General features: G+C 36.8%; 1 protein-coding gene across 2 annotated transcripts in view; it reads left to right on the top strand.

Annotated features, from left to right (window-relative positions):
* Nucleotides 1-1,621: 1,621 nt before the first annotated feature.
* The window catches only part of chl1b (cell adhesion molecule L1-like b), a 52,216-nt gene continuing 35,616 nt past the window's right edge, over nucleotides 1,622-18,221 (top strand). Inside the window, exons 1-2 of one of the 2 annotated variants that reach the window (XM_077726315.1) lie at nucleotides 1,622-1,759; nucleotides 13,410-13,585. Coding sequence is in view for 1 of the 2 variants with exons in the window: in XM_077726313.1 (XP_077582439.1) it covers nucleotides 16,613-16,641 (29 nt within the window). In the remaining variant the exon portion in view is untranslated. Of the gene's footprint in view, nucleotides 1,760-13,409; nucleotides 13,586-16,526; nucleotides 16,642-18,221 lie in introns of those variants that run through there. The other variant, XM_077726313.1, reaches the window with a different exon arrangement.

Raw genomic sequence — 18,221 nt, 5'->3', positions numbered from 1 at the left:
AGGACATATTGTGCATAGTCTGCCTCTCCATCTGGAAGTCCATGTTTAATTTTCACTGGTGTAGGCACAGAGGGCTGAAGATTCACAATGTTATTTTTTTTAAAGCCAGCAGGTTGACTCCTCCCAAATGATGAAATGGTCTTTGGGAACATAAGTCTTAACTTGGAGTCCTCCATCTGGTGTTCCTGGACCAACCCCTTCAGTGAATACACATAGTTCCAATCTATGCATGTTGCACAGGCTTCGCTTCTCTCACCACAGGGCCCATTTGAACTTGCCCGGTCAATACTTCTTTAGTGTAGTCCCAGTGACACTGTGAAAATGCATCGTGAGCTAGTTTCATTTGATCCTATTGCTAACATTTCATGATTTTCAAGTGCCAGAATTTTTCATTGTTTTTTTTTTTTTTTTTGAGCATCATTACTTATTTTTTGGATCTGGGTGACTTGCCTGTATTCATGTTGAGGTAGTCATGACAAAATGGGCTGACTGGCACATAAAGGAAGCCTGCCGTCAGCCTGAATGCTTTATTTCCTCCTTCTCGTCATTAAACTCAGTGTATCGTTTTTTGTTTTTTTTTCTGTTTCGCAAATGCACCCCACTTAGTGTTTGTAATTCATTAGGTGATTGAAAAAATATATATATTTTTTTTTCTCGACTAGCCTGATAAAAGTTATTCATTTGCTTGTACTCGAAGAGCAGTTCTTTTCAGCTTAGATATTTATTTAGATTTTCCAGATATATTTATCTTCCTTTTGCACCCTTTCTAATCATTATTTTTTGTGTTATCTTGTGTTTTTTGTGTACTATTCCCAATATTGATATCTATTTTGATTTTCTACAAAACATACCCTTTTATAATCATTATTTTTGTTTTATCCTGTCCTTTTTTTGTCTAATTTACAATAATGTTCATTCATTTTCAATCCTCCCTATCCTCAAAATGATCACAGGGTACAATAAATCTGGCACATTAAATTAGTTATGAGCATAAAATCGAACGATAAGTAGACTTACTGGCTGGCCTGCCAAACCAGTACACAGACACATTATGCTGTAACCTGTACATGATTATGGATTCTATTAGCTATCAGACCCTGCTAACCCCCATAAACAAATCCACTGAAACTTCCCGCTTTGTACATGTTTCACTACACTAGCTGTAAAGCCAAATACAGTGCAAGTTTTAATGGTTATTTTAGGTAATTCACAGCATCAATGTGATATTAAAGTGCAAAGTCTTTGTTTTTTATTGTGTTTGTTTTATACGAGTTATGACTTTTTAGTCACGGCTGAAATGGCACAAGTAGTGAGCTCAAATATTGCTATGAAGCATTCTGTATTTTACAGATATTTGGCGGATTTGGATTTTTTTTTACATGACTGAATCTTTATGGCATGCTGTGGAGTTTTGTACTATAATAACTTTTCTGATCATTTTGCCTTCTTATTGAGTGAGATATGTTGGGAAGGTCATTATTATTGCTTCAGCTCTCTGCAGGGGATCAGGGGATTTCTCCCTTGAACCTGCCCCCACTGGCAGTTGGAGTTCTGTGGAGCATGTGTACAGTAAATGGGAAGTCAGGAGAAAGCTGAATGTCCTTTTAATTGTGTGTTTGCAGATGGCAATGCAACTTCCTCACAGTAGTTGTCCGGTGCACCCCGAGGGCAAAGGTCTTGACATGATGTTTGCACCACAGACCATGGAAAGTACAAAAAAGAAACCAGAACTGACAAGGCTGAACACATCTTTACTAATGTAAGTGAAGTTTTATTCACAGAACAACATTTTAGCATTTTACTGTGGTTACTTTTATCTCTCTGACTATTGCAGTGGGTTTGTGAGCCCTGTGCTAAATGAAATTGTAGATATTTTTTTTTTTTAATATGGGCTTTTGCATTAATGAGAACTAGGCTATGAGAATCAGGGGGCATTGACATTGCTCTAGAGCATAGTTCTTTCCCAAGTGTGGTATGTACAGTACAGTAAGTCTCATATCCGAGTCTCTTTGTTCACTGCAGTGCAGTGATGCCCTGTCTCACTCTAGAGTCACTCTTGGCAGGGCTTCCTATTCTGCCTGTCAAAGGCGAATCCGGTTCAAACATTGATGTGGGCTATCAAGTGTCTTGGAGATGCATTTTCCCCCCTTCGGTTCTCCTTGAATTTTGTGGGTCAGTAAATCAGGTAGATAGAGAGAGAAAAAAGCTGTTTTACACGTAATTCTATGAAACACTTTTCTGCAAAATGTTTTTTTAAATTATATTACGTGGGACATGGACTCAAATGTGTATTTCAGATCAATAATATTCGCTGCTGTTTTTTTTTTCTCCCCAAATTTAATTACTATTCTGAAATAAGTGGTAGGACAACTTCAGGGGACGTTTTAAAATAAAATAGTCAATTTAAATGAATTATATTCTAAACATTAAAAAGGAAATTAACTGTCACTTTACAAATAAATGTGTTAATTCAGTAATTATTTGTTGTTATAATTTTGCACAGATGTTTAATAAAATAATGTCAAAATATAAATGTTCAATTAAACACATTAGCATTAAAAAAAAACATCTAAGTTCCAGGCAATAAATTTCGTGTTTACTGTGACAAGACAATTAATGTCATAACAGTGCCGCGCTACAAGCAGACTTTGGCTTCACCCCCAGCTTGACATGGTTACAACGCACCAGTAGGTTTCAGAGCCCTTCCTGTGTGGAGACATTCTAGAAGATTGCACTGCAAAAAGAAGCCTCGGACTAGCCCACTAATGAGGTTGGGGATTGTCAACAACCTTCCCTGGTGCCTCTCCAGTCAGGCAGTGTTGCTTTCTGCACACAAGATTGCAGCCCTTGAGACTTGGGCTTGATCATGTAATGACTGGGGTCTCTACTGGCCTTAATAACAAGCATAAAGTATGGTGGCCAATATTCAGCCACACTGTCATTAAATAGTATCTGCAGCAGCATAAATGTATGCATAATGTCATTCGTTAGGAGCACATCTTTAAATGTATTACATCCCAAAGACTTTGAACAAGACTTGATGTGACAGATCACAACTTGTAGAAAATATCCAAAGAGTTTCTTTGCTGATTTGCTGAGTGGAGAATGAGGGAAAGTAGCTATTAGTTATGTCCCATCTGAGACAGAAGACTGGGTAGTAGATACTTAGAAAATGTTTACCTGGACACTACAATAAATAACCCCCAATAGTATTTCATTGTATTGACTGGAGTAATAGATGCTCTTAAATTTTAAATGCACTAGGATTTTTTTTATGTCATCCTCCTACCCCCCGTGGTTTAAATACACACACTCACAACATACATGTGTTGCCTTGTCCAGTACCCTGACTTGCAATCGTCAACTGCCAGATTGGCACGGGATTTCAGCTCTCTAGTACCATCAGCAAACCATTCACCCACGCAATGCCATTCACGCTGTCTTCCAACCGTGAAGAGAACACTCTTTAAAGTGCCAGACGTCATTGAATGTGAACATTTTGCCCACTAAAGTTGGTAGAGATGGCGAATTGCAGACTATTGCATATGCCAATAAGATAACAAAAAAGATTCTGGTAAGTTTCCCACTGATTTTTTTTTGACAAAAATTCTTTAGTTGTGCAAACCACCTGTGGCAATATTGTAATTTCCAGGTAGTTAGACATAGGCAGTCTTTGAGATCAAGGTGCTTTCCATCAAGATATTGGCATCCCGTTCTGTGATAATGGGGTCAGTTATATGTATACTGTCAAATACTCTGATATAGCATTTAAGATTTTATAGAAACATATACCATTTTATATATATATATATATATATACATATATATATATATATATATATATATATATATATATATATATATATATATATATATATATATATATATATATATATATATATATATATATATATATATATACATATATATATATATATATATATATATATATATATATATATATATATATATATATATATATATATATATATATATATATATATATATATATATATATATATATGTATGTATGTATGTATGTATGTATGTATGTATGTATGTATGTATGTATGTATGTATGTATGTATGTATGTATGTATGTATGTATGTATGTATGTATGTATGTATGTATGTATGTATGTATGTATGTATGTATGTATGTATGTATGTATGTATGTATGTATGTATGTATGTATGTATGTATGTATGTATGTATGTATGTATGTATGTATGTATGTATGTATGTATGTATGTATGTATGTATGTATGTATGTATGTATGTATGTATGTATGTATGTATGTATGTATGTATGTATGTATGTATGTATGTATGTATGTATGTATGTATGTATGTATGTATGTATGTATGTATGTATGTATGTATGTATGTATGTATGTATGTATGTATGTATGTATGTATGTATGTATGTATGTATGTATGTATGTATGTATGTATGTATGTATGTATGTATGTATGTATGTATGTATGTATGTATGTATGTATGTATGTATGTATGTATGTATGTATGTATGTATGTATGTATGTATGTATGTATGTATGTATGTATGTATGTATGTATGTATGTATGTATGTATGTATGTATGTATGTATGTATGTATGTATATATATATATATATATATATATATATATATATATATATATATATATATATATATATATATATATATATATATATATATATATATATATATATATATATATATATATATATATATAATTATTATTTTTTTTTTTTTAAACTGCTCTGGTATTTTTACCTTGCTGCCAATGACAGGTAAGACGAAATCCTAAGCAAGAGCAAATTAGTAGATTGAACAATCCATGCATGTTTTTGGAATATAGATAGATGTTAAAGTTAGTAGTATTAGCAGAAATGCCAAAGACACAAGAGGTGTACATGCACAGACTACATGAGAAGGAAGGTACCTCGACCTCTGGATTGTTAGGCAATTACGGTTTCTTTAGTAGGCATTCATTAGAGTGTGGTGGAACCGAGTGTCGACAAGAACATAGTGCTTCTTGTGGCTGGGCTTTGACAGCATAGCCTTTCCAGCCAAGAAAGTTCAATGCGATTAAATAATAGAATGTTTTTTGTATGTAATATTATTAACTAATGGATATAAATATATTTCAAGCGCTCTTGAAATCAATGTATGTAATTAAGGGAACAGAAAGGCCTTTTGTTGAAAGGAAAGAGAAATGTACAGCAGCTTTATAGATGAACATTTTTAGTACTGCAACCACTGTTTGTGCCCTAGTAATAACTCACATGAGCCAGTCCACTTAAGGTTAACCAGCTAATTATGTAGAGGCGTGCATGGCATGATTAGCTCTTCACCATAGAGGTCTGCAGCAGATGGCGTGTGTGGGGTGTATGATTAGACTGGCACTGGCACATGGCAGGAGGCTGTGTTACTGTGAATTTACAGTGGACTGGCAGTGGAACATAAAAGGAGTATTCATTAACATCAGCAATAAGCATAAAAAAAGGATGTTTACATGTGCTCCATGTCTGTGTACATACTATGCACTTTTTCTTTTAATGAAAACAGTCATCAATTACTGTCTTAAAGTTCATTAGGACACATAATCCATGGATATAATATGGATTTAATATATTTTGACAGACAGATACATAGAAAATCACTGACTTTGCTGCGGGGGCAATTCCGTTTGTAAGAACAAGCACTTTGCTCATGGATAGGAACATGAGGTCCTTCTTAGTTTCATCTGCCTGCTGTTAAATCAGTGGTCTATTGACCTGGTATCCCCTGCTGACAAAGGAGAAAAAAGGGGACTTTAATTATATTCAAGAGAAAAAAAATCAAGGAAATAATGCAATTCCCCAGTGGCAAGGGGAGCTCAAAGTCAAGGAGTCCCTATGAACACCACATGACACTCACGATCATCATGCATTTTCATGGGGAAAATTATCTTTTTCAGTTTTGTTGGAAGGCATTTAAAATAATTTGGCATAATTATACACTGTCTCTACAGTATTCATCAGAGTGGGAACCATTCACAATAACAAACATGCTTAGTGTAGTCTACAAGGAGTGTTCAAATGGTGATTTAACTTGTAAAATCATTTTTAAGGTTCAATATGTAGGAACACATATGATCTGAAGAGGGCGACTGAGACAACAGCAATCCTGGCATTTCATTTTGGAATGTAACACTTAATTCTACCGACAGAGAGCAGCAGCTCATAACCTTCACCCCAGTAAAATTAGTTTTCCCTTCAGAACAATTATGGATTAAAGTATTTTCAGAAGTACATCAACATTTTTTTTTCTAATGAGGGCCCATGGGCAGGGACTGTCAATGCATCCTTCCACCTATCCATTTACGGAATTGAAATGAATTCACAGAGTGAAGGCCCTCACCCAGGCGGCCTGGTTTCACGAGTGGTTAGTGCGTCAGCCTCACAACTCTGGGGTCCTGGTGGAAGGTTAACTCACCTCCACTCGTCTTTTGAATACAAGACCAGGCATAAAATCAATTATAAAAAAGTGTCTTGCATTGAGATCATGTGTGGGTGTATTGGGGGTCTGATTCAGAGATGATAGCATCAGAATTCCCCTTTATTTTGTGTGATGAGGAAAATTCCGTGCACAGCTGCCCAGGGGCAGGTTGATGTCATCTACTTGTCACACACACTGACAGGAAACTCCACTGTTGAATAGATGCTACTGACAGACTCATCAGGTCATACAATGAAACTGGTCAATGCCAGTAATGGACAGAGAGTGCATTTGCATTTTTACAGGTAGCTGCAAGGAGCTCTAGTGACATACCCTGCTCTGATAAGATCATTTATTATCAATTTGAACAAATCTAGTATAGTGTCTTAAATTTAAAAGGGTTTGATGCTTTCTGGATTTCCAATTTCAGCAGTGTTGCTCAGTGTTCATACTCCACCCTGAGACCCCAGAGACGATACACAACAGCAAGACCGAACAAGCAACTTCTGAATATTTCTGGGGGGTTCATGCAAATCAAGTGTGGGTGTGCATGTGTGTGTCGGGGTGGGGGAGTCTTCTGAGGAATAGCTCCACTGACAGATTTATCAGTTGGCCCTTTTGTGTAAGTCCCCAGCTTCCAACACGTTTTTACACACAGTAAAGAGAGTGGCAACAATAACATGTGGTCTGTTCCTGACTTTACCCCATTTAAGAAGAACAAAAGTTCTATTAAGCATTTAAAGGAAGCTAAGAGTTTAACCTTCCTGCTGGTGGCAGGCTTCAAATGCTTAAACTGCCAGTCTCTGTTCTACTATACAACATTTAATGAGATGCAGCTAGATTGCTAATTGACTTCCTGAGTTCCATCTAAGCTTTATCTCCATGGCAACAAAACCAGCCGCCGTTCTTTTTTCAATGCCTATGAGAAGTTTTTGTTGTGGGTTGACTTTTCTATTTTGTGGCATGTGAGGATTCTTTTCAGTCTGCTTTCTTTTCTACTCATTGTGGTAGATTGATACTCTAATGAAGAAGTTAATATACATATATATAATTAGGTGTAATAATCAGTGCAGCACAAATTATATGAGAACATTTTACCACCATGGTTAGGATATGTGAGTAGTGATGTGAAAGCTATTAATAGTGTATATTGTAGAAGACAGAAGATCTTGGTATGTTGGTCTGTCTGACTCCCTGCTGACACTAACACAGTCCTTACTGTTCTCTGTCAAAGTGACATCAGTCGAGTCTGAATCACTGCAACTCGTCTCCTTGATGGAAAATGTGAGATTTGCTCCCCCTCAGTGACATGTTGACCAGCACAGCTCCGGTAGGTCAGGTCACATGTCAGCATTTGACGGGTAACAAGATCCAGGTAGTTTCATGTAAGTAACCAGGAAATGGTCTGCTAAAGAACCTGCAATACATTCTTTCAACTGATTTTTTTTCTTTGCAAAGAAAATGTAAGTTGAAAATGAATAATTTTGTAATTTTTAAAAAAACAGAATGTTGATTTTTATAACCTACTACTTGAAATTTGTGTTTTTATTTATACCCGTATGCTACCTAAAATGTAATATGCAATACCAATTTGATATCCAACTGTTTCACCACAACTCCAGATAGACAGCAAGATTCATGCTTTCTTAATTAAAGACCAAGAGATAAAATGCCAAAAAAATAAATAAATCAGATGCACAAATGATTATATATGTTAATTGAAAAATTAGTTTCCCTACTAGCTCCAGCCGTTGTCTTAGTTCTCTATCTTCAATGATTGAGATGTTCATTAACTTACAGGCTCTCTGCTGGTTATTATCAATTGATGCCTCGAGTTCCCCTGTGGGCAGTGGTTGGGTGGTTACCAAATGTTTTAGTTGCCCCTCGAAAGCTTCCTGACAACATCTATGAAACAGACATATAACAAATACCGCTATCCCGAGGGTAAAATAACATCAGCAATATAACCTACCTCCCCCTTCTACTGGTGCATCATTTCTCATCCGACCATAATAAAATTCTTCATACTCTGTATAGTTGCTCACTGCACGAGACAAAGGTAATAGTGTTGTTCATGGCTTTCTCATTGTCTTGCTATCATCATGAGGCTTTCAGGGGTGCTGAATCCCATACTAGCTGATTATTGGCAAGAGGTGGACAATACCCTGATCTGGTTTGTTTTTCAGGTAATTAAACGCCTTTTGAATGCTTCTCAACTATATTATGTCCTCACGTCTAACAAAAAAAGTAGTATAAAATAGTATTTCTATATAATTCTGAGAACTAAATCTCCGCATAACTCCCTGTGCGTACTCTGACAGTGAACACTGTGATCCACCAAGTTAATAATATGCAATGACATTTTATTCTAGTCTGATTTCTGGAGTCACAATCTCCCAGGTATCACTTCAATTATGTCCTTCTTAATCATGAAGTCTGGTTGGAGAGCTTGTTAATACTGTATACTCATGGAGATATGTCTTAGCAGACCCAATCTTTTGGCATAAAAGGAGGAAAACAATTATGTGCATGATCAGACACCCATTGTAGTCAGTGAATCCATTGAAATGTTATCTAACGCAAAAAATCGGTTTCATACTAGAAGAAAAGCCTGATTTCTTTTCTCTTTCGCATCTTTTATAAAATGGTCAATGGCATACCTGAAATGATTGAATCTTTCTGTGTAGATAAGGCACCGCTTCCATAAAAGAAAAGCTAGTCGATCGTGTTCCTGCTGTTAAATTATGCATGATGGTGAAATGAAGCGAGGTTCTATTGTACTCATTTGTCCCTTGATTCTCAACAATAACAACACATTTGCAGTGAATCTATATACTACTGAATACATTTTCTCTCTACCTGTGGACTATGCCACACAAGACAATTCAGCAAAACACAAATCTAGTGAGAGCACTTCATTATTATCATAAATCCAGACAGTTATATTGCTATAGGACAGGGGGCATCAGATTCCCCATGTTCTTATTCATTAAATGACTGACAGACACTGGCACAAGTCTCCACTCTCAACTCACATTTGATGACGGCAATATGTGGATTGCTATGGTAACATATTCAATACAGTGAGCCCTCCCACCTGCTTCTCCCTGACACTTCTGAATCTCCTAACCAATATCTAGCACAGGGACTCTCATTGTTACTCTGTTAAAAGAAAACGATTCTACAAAGGTAACCCTATCCCAGCGCTGAATATGGTCTTCAGAGAGAACGCCTACATATGGCACAATCTGCTGAAGTAAAGTGCCCCCCATTCTACCTGCTGCTGCTGCTTTGGATTCCATGTTCAAAAACATAGTTGTGGTAAATCATCCCAATGGATGCAAAGGGGGAGGATAGAAGACAACTCGCAAAGGCAGGGAAGTTAATGTCACATTTCTACGGATGAAATGGATAGATAATCCTTATTAAATCTCTTCTCAAGTTTTAGTGTTAGTATAAGTACTTTTGCAGCAATCAACCACAGTGTGCTGCTAAATGGCATCATGATGTACGTCGCAGCTGTTCTTAGCATATGCAAATAAGTATTTAAGACAAAATGACAACAAACAGTATTCTGGTAATATAGGGTTCTACACTTATTCAGATTCTCCAATATCAGAACATATCCACATTGGTGTAGAGCTTTTGTGATTTTTAAGAGCTTTGGGATTGTTTTTCTTGGTGTTTCCTCATAAAATACAGAACTATTGTTATGATCTTTTACCAACATAATCCATCTTTGTTTTTGATTAAAGGCTATATATGACTGGTATGGAGTGTTGAGCAACACACAGACGGCTTATTTACTTCCAGCTCATTTATTCTCATTATGCTGCCCAACAGACATCGACGGGGGGATTTCTGCTCAGTCGTGATTCAATGATAGAGAATGAGAGAGAGTGAGAGAGAAAGAGAGAGAGTGAGAGAGAAAGAGAGAGAGAGAGAGTAGAAAGAGAGTAGAAAGAGAGAGAGAAATATAGAGAGACAGAGAAAGAGCAAGTGAAAGGAAACAAACCCATGGGGGTGCATTCATTCTTTTCATGTGAACTTTGACATCTTTGACAGAATTGCCCTCTGTTTTCCGGCTATTTGATGGCACCAACTCATTTATTTCTTCTCGGGCGGCCCTGTCTAGGGGTTGGTGCTATGATTCCATGTAGTTTACTTCTGAGTTTTACCCCAATGCATTACTAATCTGTTTTATAAGCAGTATGCTGGTCACAAATGCAAAATGCATTTTGAAAATATAGCATGTCTGTGGCAAGGTGTAATTTCAGCTAGAATAGGCTCCAGGCTTACTCACAATACACACTGTGAAACACAGTAATTTTGAGGAAAGACTGCCTAGAATTTTTAGGCAAAATCCTTGAAGACATTGTAACTATACAAATAAAATGTTTACAGAGATGACTGTCCATACGCCTGAGTTTAAACTGTGATGTCACAGCCTAGAAAATACTTAGTGTTAAACCAGCCTACCATGCATGGTTTTGGGATGTGAGAGGAAACCGAGGTACGTGGAGAAAACCCACGCAGGCACGCTAGAAAGAACACGGAAACTCCACACAGGAAGATCATAACTCACTAGGGATTGAACCCTCGATCTCAGAACTGTGAGGCGGACACGTTAACCACGCTCTATCATGCCGCCCTGTGAATGGAAGTGCTACCTAATTTGGCAATGTTAGAGAGACCAGATGTCTGCTGTCCGTGTACACAATTTCCTTCCTATTTTTTTAGGCTGATAAATGATTAGTGTCTTATTCATATCCTTAACATGTGCACTGTAGTCTGCCTATTAGACTATTAGATTAGTGTTAGTAGATTGATGTTTTTATGATTATTATTTATTATATTATTGCCAGCAAAAAAATATCTTATCTTCCCTTAAACATGTTAGATTTCTTTCGGTGGGAAAAAGGAAGCAGATGTTCCACAAATCTAATAAGAACTGATGAGAGCACTCACTGTACTTCTGCAAGTTTCATAAAAGTATCTTTTTACAGGGTTATCATTCAGTCTGGTGTGGGATCTTTTCAATGTGAATATAATAACCATAATCAAATTTAAGAATGTAATCTGTTCCTTATCCATTTCTTTGTAGAAGAATGAGAGCATCATCTTTCCTCTTTAGGATGCCAAGGATGAAACCAGTGTTAGAGACAATATAATTAAATCTATGGATTTATCCCACATGAATTTCATGCCTTTCACATTTCATATGTATTGTTAACCTTTACTGAGAGAAATGCCAATTGTGCAATTTTGGTGATCTTTAAAGACATATTTGATAGGTGTTGTTAAGGGATTGGTGCCTACAAAATTTGTTGCTATGACAACACTGCGTCTTAGTGCTTCACAGGAAGATTCTGGTCTTACATCCATGTCATTCACACTGACTGTTTAAGGCACAAGCTGAATTTAATATATTTTCCAAATTAAACATTTGATGGGAAGTGTTAAAGTGGTGCTTTTCTCCGATATAGCATAATGACTCATTGGATGAGCCTATCATTACTAGCAATGGTGATAATACTTTCCCATTACGTCATTTTTTGGTTTTAAATCAGCTGAATTTCTCGGAGGCTCTGAGGTCATTGGGCAAATTGATTTTCTCCTGCCCTTTTCCTACTGCTCCTCTAATATGAAGAGCCTTTAATGATCTGGTTGCGGTCAGAGATGCTGCAATCAAACATCCCCACAGAGACTGTGAGTTGACAATACAAAAGTGTAGTCATGAAAGAAGAGAACACAACCGTATAGAGACGATGAAGCAACATGGTTAAAATACAATACTATATATGAATGCAGTTAGAAAAGAAGGGGTGAAAAACACCAACTTTGTCTTTCCCATTATGTTAATTTAAATGACTATTGACGGCAATGCTTAGTTCTTTACTCTTTTTTTCCAAAAACTATTTGTATGCTAAGATATAATTTAAAATCAATAATGCTTGTACACATACATTGATTATAGTCACTACATTCACTGGAGTATACACCAACACGAGTGTTGAACCGTTGCGAATAATGATGGATGACCTCCAGTACGTTTGTGCAGTGGGCAACTTCCCCATATGAGATTGAAATATCTCATGTTTTATATTAAAAAAGGGAGATGAAAGCTGTACTGGTAAGTTGCAATTCATCTTTTTTTCATACCAAACGTCACATCCATCCATTCATTGTGTCGCTTATCCTCGTGTTGTTACGGACCCTTTTAGAGATGACTCTGGGAAAGAGGTGTGGCACAGAATACCACCTTTTAGATATACAATCATTGACTTTGCAAATAAGTCAAATTATCAGATCTTGGATGACTATCTAAAAAGCTTCTATTAACTGATTTTGATCAGAAATGAGGATCTACTGTAAGTGCACTTCGAGGTTGTAATGGTGATCATATCTCCTCCTAACTTATTGAGCTTGGTAAATAATACAATATCAAGGGCTCATCCTTCAAATGTGGTCTAATATTACACACAACTTAATTTTGCATTTTGATGAATCTTATATTTTTATTCATTCATTTTTCGAAAGACTTATCCTCACTGGGGAATGCTGGAGACTATCCCAACCAACTATAGCCACCTGAATTGGTGGTCACCCAATAGCAGGGCACAACAAGACAAACAACCAATTTAAAATGTCCAATCAGCCCAACATGCATTATTGCACCAACATCCAAATAAACCTGCTCATTCTCGAGCTGCGTAGAGAATCACGTCGCTGTCACTGTATTTTGGGGGGCAGGGATGTGCTTTAACCCGGTCATGACATGGGGAAGTTGCACACTGCTTTTTGGGGGTTGCCATGGGGTTTTTCTAAAACCTATTGACTGCGTCAGGGTCCCCGCTTTTATTTGAGTCAGTCTTTGTGGAAGGCGGAGGAAGAAACCGTGATTACTTTTTTTTTCTTCCAGAGGCGGGAGGGAGTGACACAAGCAGCATCCACGAGAGGAGGAGGGGAGTTTGGTCCACCACTCAGATTCACTCGTTGCGAACCGGGCGAAGCGCCGCTGCATATCCATCTGCTCTCCTTGGTTTTTGGGGATTTTAGCCAAGTTGGTGAAGGAACTGCCTTATGTTGCATCTAAAGGTTAGTTTCTATGATTATTAGATTCCCAAGACCACATCAGTGATCATGTTTTTAGAACTCTTTGTAAGTTAGTTATTGAACTTGTAGCTGTTAATCTTCTGGCATTTGAGCAAGTGTATCTCCTGTTAAAATGTGGTGGCTGGATAAACGAAGATAATGTGTCTAAATGTGCTCTCAGAAGAGCTATTTCTTAAGGATTTCTTACATATGGATCCCTTCACTCATTTTATATTAATAATATATGACTTTATCACATTGCTTACAAACTCCAACTCAACTTTTATACTGTAATTTTAATGGGCCATTATAATAGACAAGATTTTCAACATCCCACATAGTATTATGGTATAAAATAAATCTGAATTAAACATGCATTCAAATGCATTAACATATTTCTCTATTGCATGCAATGCTACAAGTGTAATGTATGACACATTATTACAATGACTGATGAGTCCTTAGTGAGTGTGATTAAAAACACATTACAACAGATTGGGCAACGCGGTTGTTGCATATAGCTTGCTGTAATTGATGGGGCTGAGATTAGCTGTTGTGCACTAAGCTTCTGCCCTTGATGAATTCATAGACCAGATGCATCTCCTTTGGTCGACACAAGCGAACATATAAATTCATTTAGTCATTTTTTTTCTGGTCGCTCATTCTTTATGGTCCCTCTCATGAAAGCCTAATAATTTAAGTTTTGATTGTACTTCTGTTTACCAAATGTTGTTGTCTGTGACACAATCTATCTGGTTCATATTGTAAAATATAATTTAAGTGTTGCTCTCATGAGATGCAAATTTCAAGAAAATTAATATAGCCAATATAGCACTCCATATGGCTCAATTATTTAATGTGCAGAAGGTCATAGTGACATTAATTAAAGTAATCTTCTCAATCTGCTCTTGAAGTGAAGCAAATCCAATTTTTGATTACCTCAAAGACAAAAAAGAAGACATTGACAATAATTACCTGGTTGCTTCCTGGAAATTAATTTGTAAGCCAAAGATAAGAGCTTGTAATGGCACTTACCATGACACATGGTCCACAGCCTCTCACTATTCAGGGTAGTGGTGCTTTGTGTCCAGAAGTAGGTCGAATGTTTCTCACCAAACGATTTGAGCGAGAGCCAATAATTGGACAAGCAAAGTGTCCACCATCTCCCAATATGCCCATGTCAGCCAGACCCTAGCTTCTTAATATGCAGCTCCAACCTGATGCATTTCATGGACCTTTTCATGCTTTTAATCAGTTAGATCCCAAAATGCAGCAAACAGAACATCCTTTGTAATTGAATACAGGCCTTTTTTTCCATATCTTAGCAATGGGCACACTCAGTTGACTGTGAATTCACATCAAATTCTCCCTCCGACATCAGGAAAGACTCTAACTTCCTACAACATCAGATCTCTTTGGTCCTTACAACAACAACAACAACAACAACAAACCACACACAGATTCTAGTCCCAACAGGCTTTACTTTCTCAATTTAGTGTGACGCTCAACCTCCCAAACAGCTTCTGAAGTTGAATGTGCATTGACGATGGGAGATAAAAGCGGGCTCCACCTGTTCACATACTGTTTACCATGCAACAGGCCCACCTGTGATTACTTTGTGTGGGCAGATTTTCTTCTGTGTGCACATGACGCATTGAATTGTATTCAGACTATGAGGGAATTGACCACATAAAATAATGTATCTTCCTCCTCTTTGAATCGGCAGTGTATCTAACACTTTAAATGAGACTCTTGTACAATACATTTGAACAATATATTAATGTTACTTCAGAATGATAGCTTCAATATGATGGAGAAAGTACATTGATTTGCAATATATATAAGGAGTGTTGCAGGTCTCTGTCATTACCATGGCAACGCTGAGTCACCTACCTCGTGTGGACACCTCTTGTGTTTGGTGTTGCAATATTACTCACCCATAAACATGAATACATTAGATAACCTATCATGCACAACCACTGTTTTGACTTAGTAAGGTTCTGATTATCATTTTGGTTGTTTGTTGATCAAGTGGATCTGAACACAACAATGTGCATTTTCAATTACATAAAGATATGTATTACTACTAGAATAAGGCTTTATCTGACACGGCCATTTGGTAAAATCAATATGTCATTGACAGTTTCCTTTAAAATCAAGTTATCTTTGTGGAGGAGAATAATAACACATTGACGGCACATATCTGTTAAAAGGTGTTTCTTCTAGGATTACGAGCCTCTTTCTGAGTAACCAACCAATTGGTTATTTGAGATGTTACACTAAGGGTCATGTTTTCCTGATCTGATTCTTCGTAGTGAATGATTTATTTTTGTGTGGCAGGACAGAACCAATGTTGGCAGTTTCATATGTGAGCTTAGCCTGGCCCATGTGCAAAAGGGATAGTTAATAAATAAGAAAAGCTGCCTCCTTCTTTTCTTTTAGATACAGCTTGCTAGTTGTGCACCGTAGTATCACGTGGTTTTATCGCTGATCTATGACTCTACTGCTGCCAGCAGCTGTGCCGCCAGTTGGAGGATTTATAAAGAAATAAAATATATTTATATATAATTATGATAATGCCAAGGTGTTTAATTAATTGAATCCTACATTAATTCAGACTATATTATGTTGGCTTTCGCACATTTAGGAATAAATTACATCTGCGGAGCTCAGAATCTGTCTGTCTGTTCCACCATCAAATTAACAAAAAAACATGTAAAACTGCTGCAGCATTTATATGTGGTCTGAGGAAGGTGTACACCTTTGCGCTTGCAGGAAACTGAAAATACTACAAAGTGGAGAGCCCTATGAGTTTGTGATAGGAAATTTAAATTGTGACCTGAATATAGCACTGAAATCAGGTGTTCCCAGGTAACAGGCAAGCACTAATTGATCTTCAGCTCAGGCTCCACGGCTGCAACCAATTATAGTGGTGACCCCGCTGCAAGCTGCTGGCCTGGAGTGCTTCAGTTCCTTGCAATAGCAGATAAGAGCTGTCTCCTTTCATGATGGTTACAAACCACATCCGCAATGGACTGCTTTACCTGCAAGCGGTTTTGGTAAGATTAAATATTAATATCCTTGACTGCTTGCAAGCAATGTGCATATTTATCTACAACCATCATTCTATCACTGGAGTGGGTCAGAAAAGAACTTGAAGGGTTTAGGAAAATGCTACTTTTTGGACAGAAGAGTGAAGGGGTTGGAGTGGTATCCAAGAGCAGCAAGGTTTAGGTCTGTTTAAAATTGTGTAATTGAAGCAACTGGATGAGTAAGGATATTTTTTACACAATTTAACTTAAATAAATGCCTTTATTCTCATCATACAAGTACAATGGGATTGAAAAGTTTACCATAAAGTAAGCACATATGTGTCTGTAGTTATAGTTAAAGAACGCCCTAGCAGTCAGTTCACTTGTATTTTTTCTCAGCATTTATCTCAACAGGCAGAATTGCACGAAATTTTAATGGATGGCCACCTTGATGTGTGTGCACATCTGCCTCAGGGTACGTTGAAGCTGTCATAGTCACACACTTGGTATACTGAGAATATTCGCAATCCAAGTCAATTTTGAAAAACACTTCTCATAATGTTGTAAAAGCATCAGCAATCTCACATTTTATATGCAATATGTCCCAATATCTTGAGATATTTTGCAAATAATCTGACTGAAATGTTATTGGAATGCTATAAATAACTGGTTGCGTTAATCTGCATATGTTCACCCACAATAGTATTATGCTGGCAATTTATAATTTCATCATTCCTTAACTAACTGTGCTTCCGTTTGCAAACAGTCACATCGTCCAATATGCTTGTGCTTTCCCTCACACTGTGTAAACACATTTATTAGATGCATCATTTATTTCAGCTCTCTTTGGTTTTTGCTGTCCTCAGCATGGCACCCAAGAAGTGCATGTGATTTAGCTATGAGTAAATTCTGTCAGCCAAGTACAGAGTTCTTGCTGCCTCATTGAGCTTTATCTTACAGGGGAGAGCATGGCAAAATATATCGTTATTGTTGCCCTTTTTTTATAAATGGTGCAATATAGTTCTTATAACTCCTAAAAAAAAACGGCCCTGCTTGTATCTATAGAAGCCTTGCACCTTGCGCGATGCTCACCATATTTGACTAGCTAGGTTGACCGTGGTTCCTGATATAACCTCAGATGTCTTCACTAGTCATGCGTGAAGGGGCTGGGGGTGAAACGTATTGATTCTTATTTTAGTTGGGAAGAATTTGCTTAGTTTTTTTTTCAAAGTGTAATGAAATGAGCCTCATGATGATTTATATTTGAGAAGACTGGTTCAATAATCTAAAAATGCAAAATCCTTCCTCGACTGAATAGACACATTGGTCTAAAATTAATTGATTTGACTAATTCCTAATAAAAAGTAATAAGAAATAGAATACCTGTATGATTGCTGAAATAAGACCTTCAGTTATTTTTTTAAGTAAACTGCCACTAAACTCTCCAAGATAAAAAGAACATGACAGTTATTGTTATGTCCAAATGTTAAGAAAATATTTCCCTAAAGGACTACAAAAAAATCTATTTCAATTCCAACATCACTTTGGAACAAAACGTGTGGACAGAAGATAGGTGAACAAAAAGCATTGAAATAAAAGTGACAAAT

Source organism: Stigmatopora nigra, chromosome 10 (genome assembly GCF_051989575.1).
Source record: "Stigmatopora nigra isolate UIUO_SnigA chromosome 10, RoL_Snig_1.1, whole genome shotgun sequence".
Classification (NCBI taxonomy): Eukaryota; Metazoa; Chordata; class Actinopteri; order Syngnathiformes; family Syngnathidae; genus Stigmatopora; species Stigmatopora nigra.
Note: the sequence above shows the minus strand (reverse complement) of the source record. Positions and strands in the feature narration are given on the sequence as shown.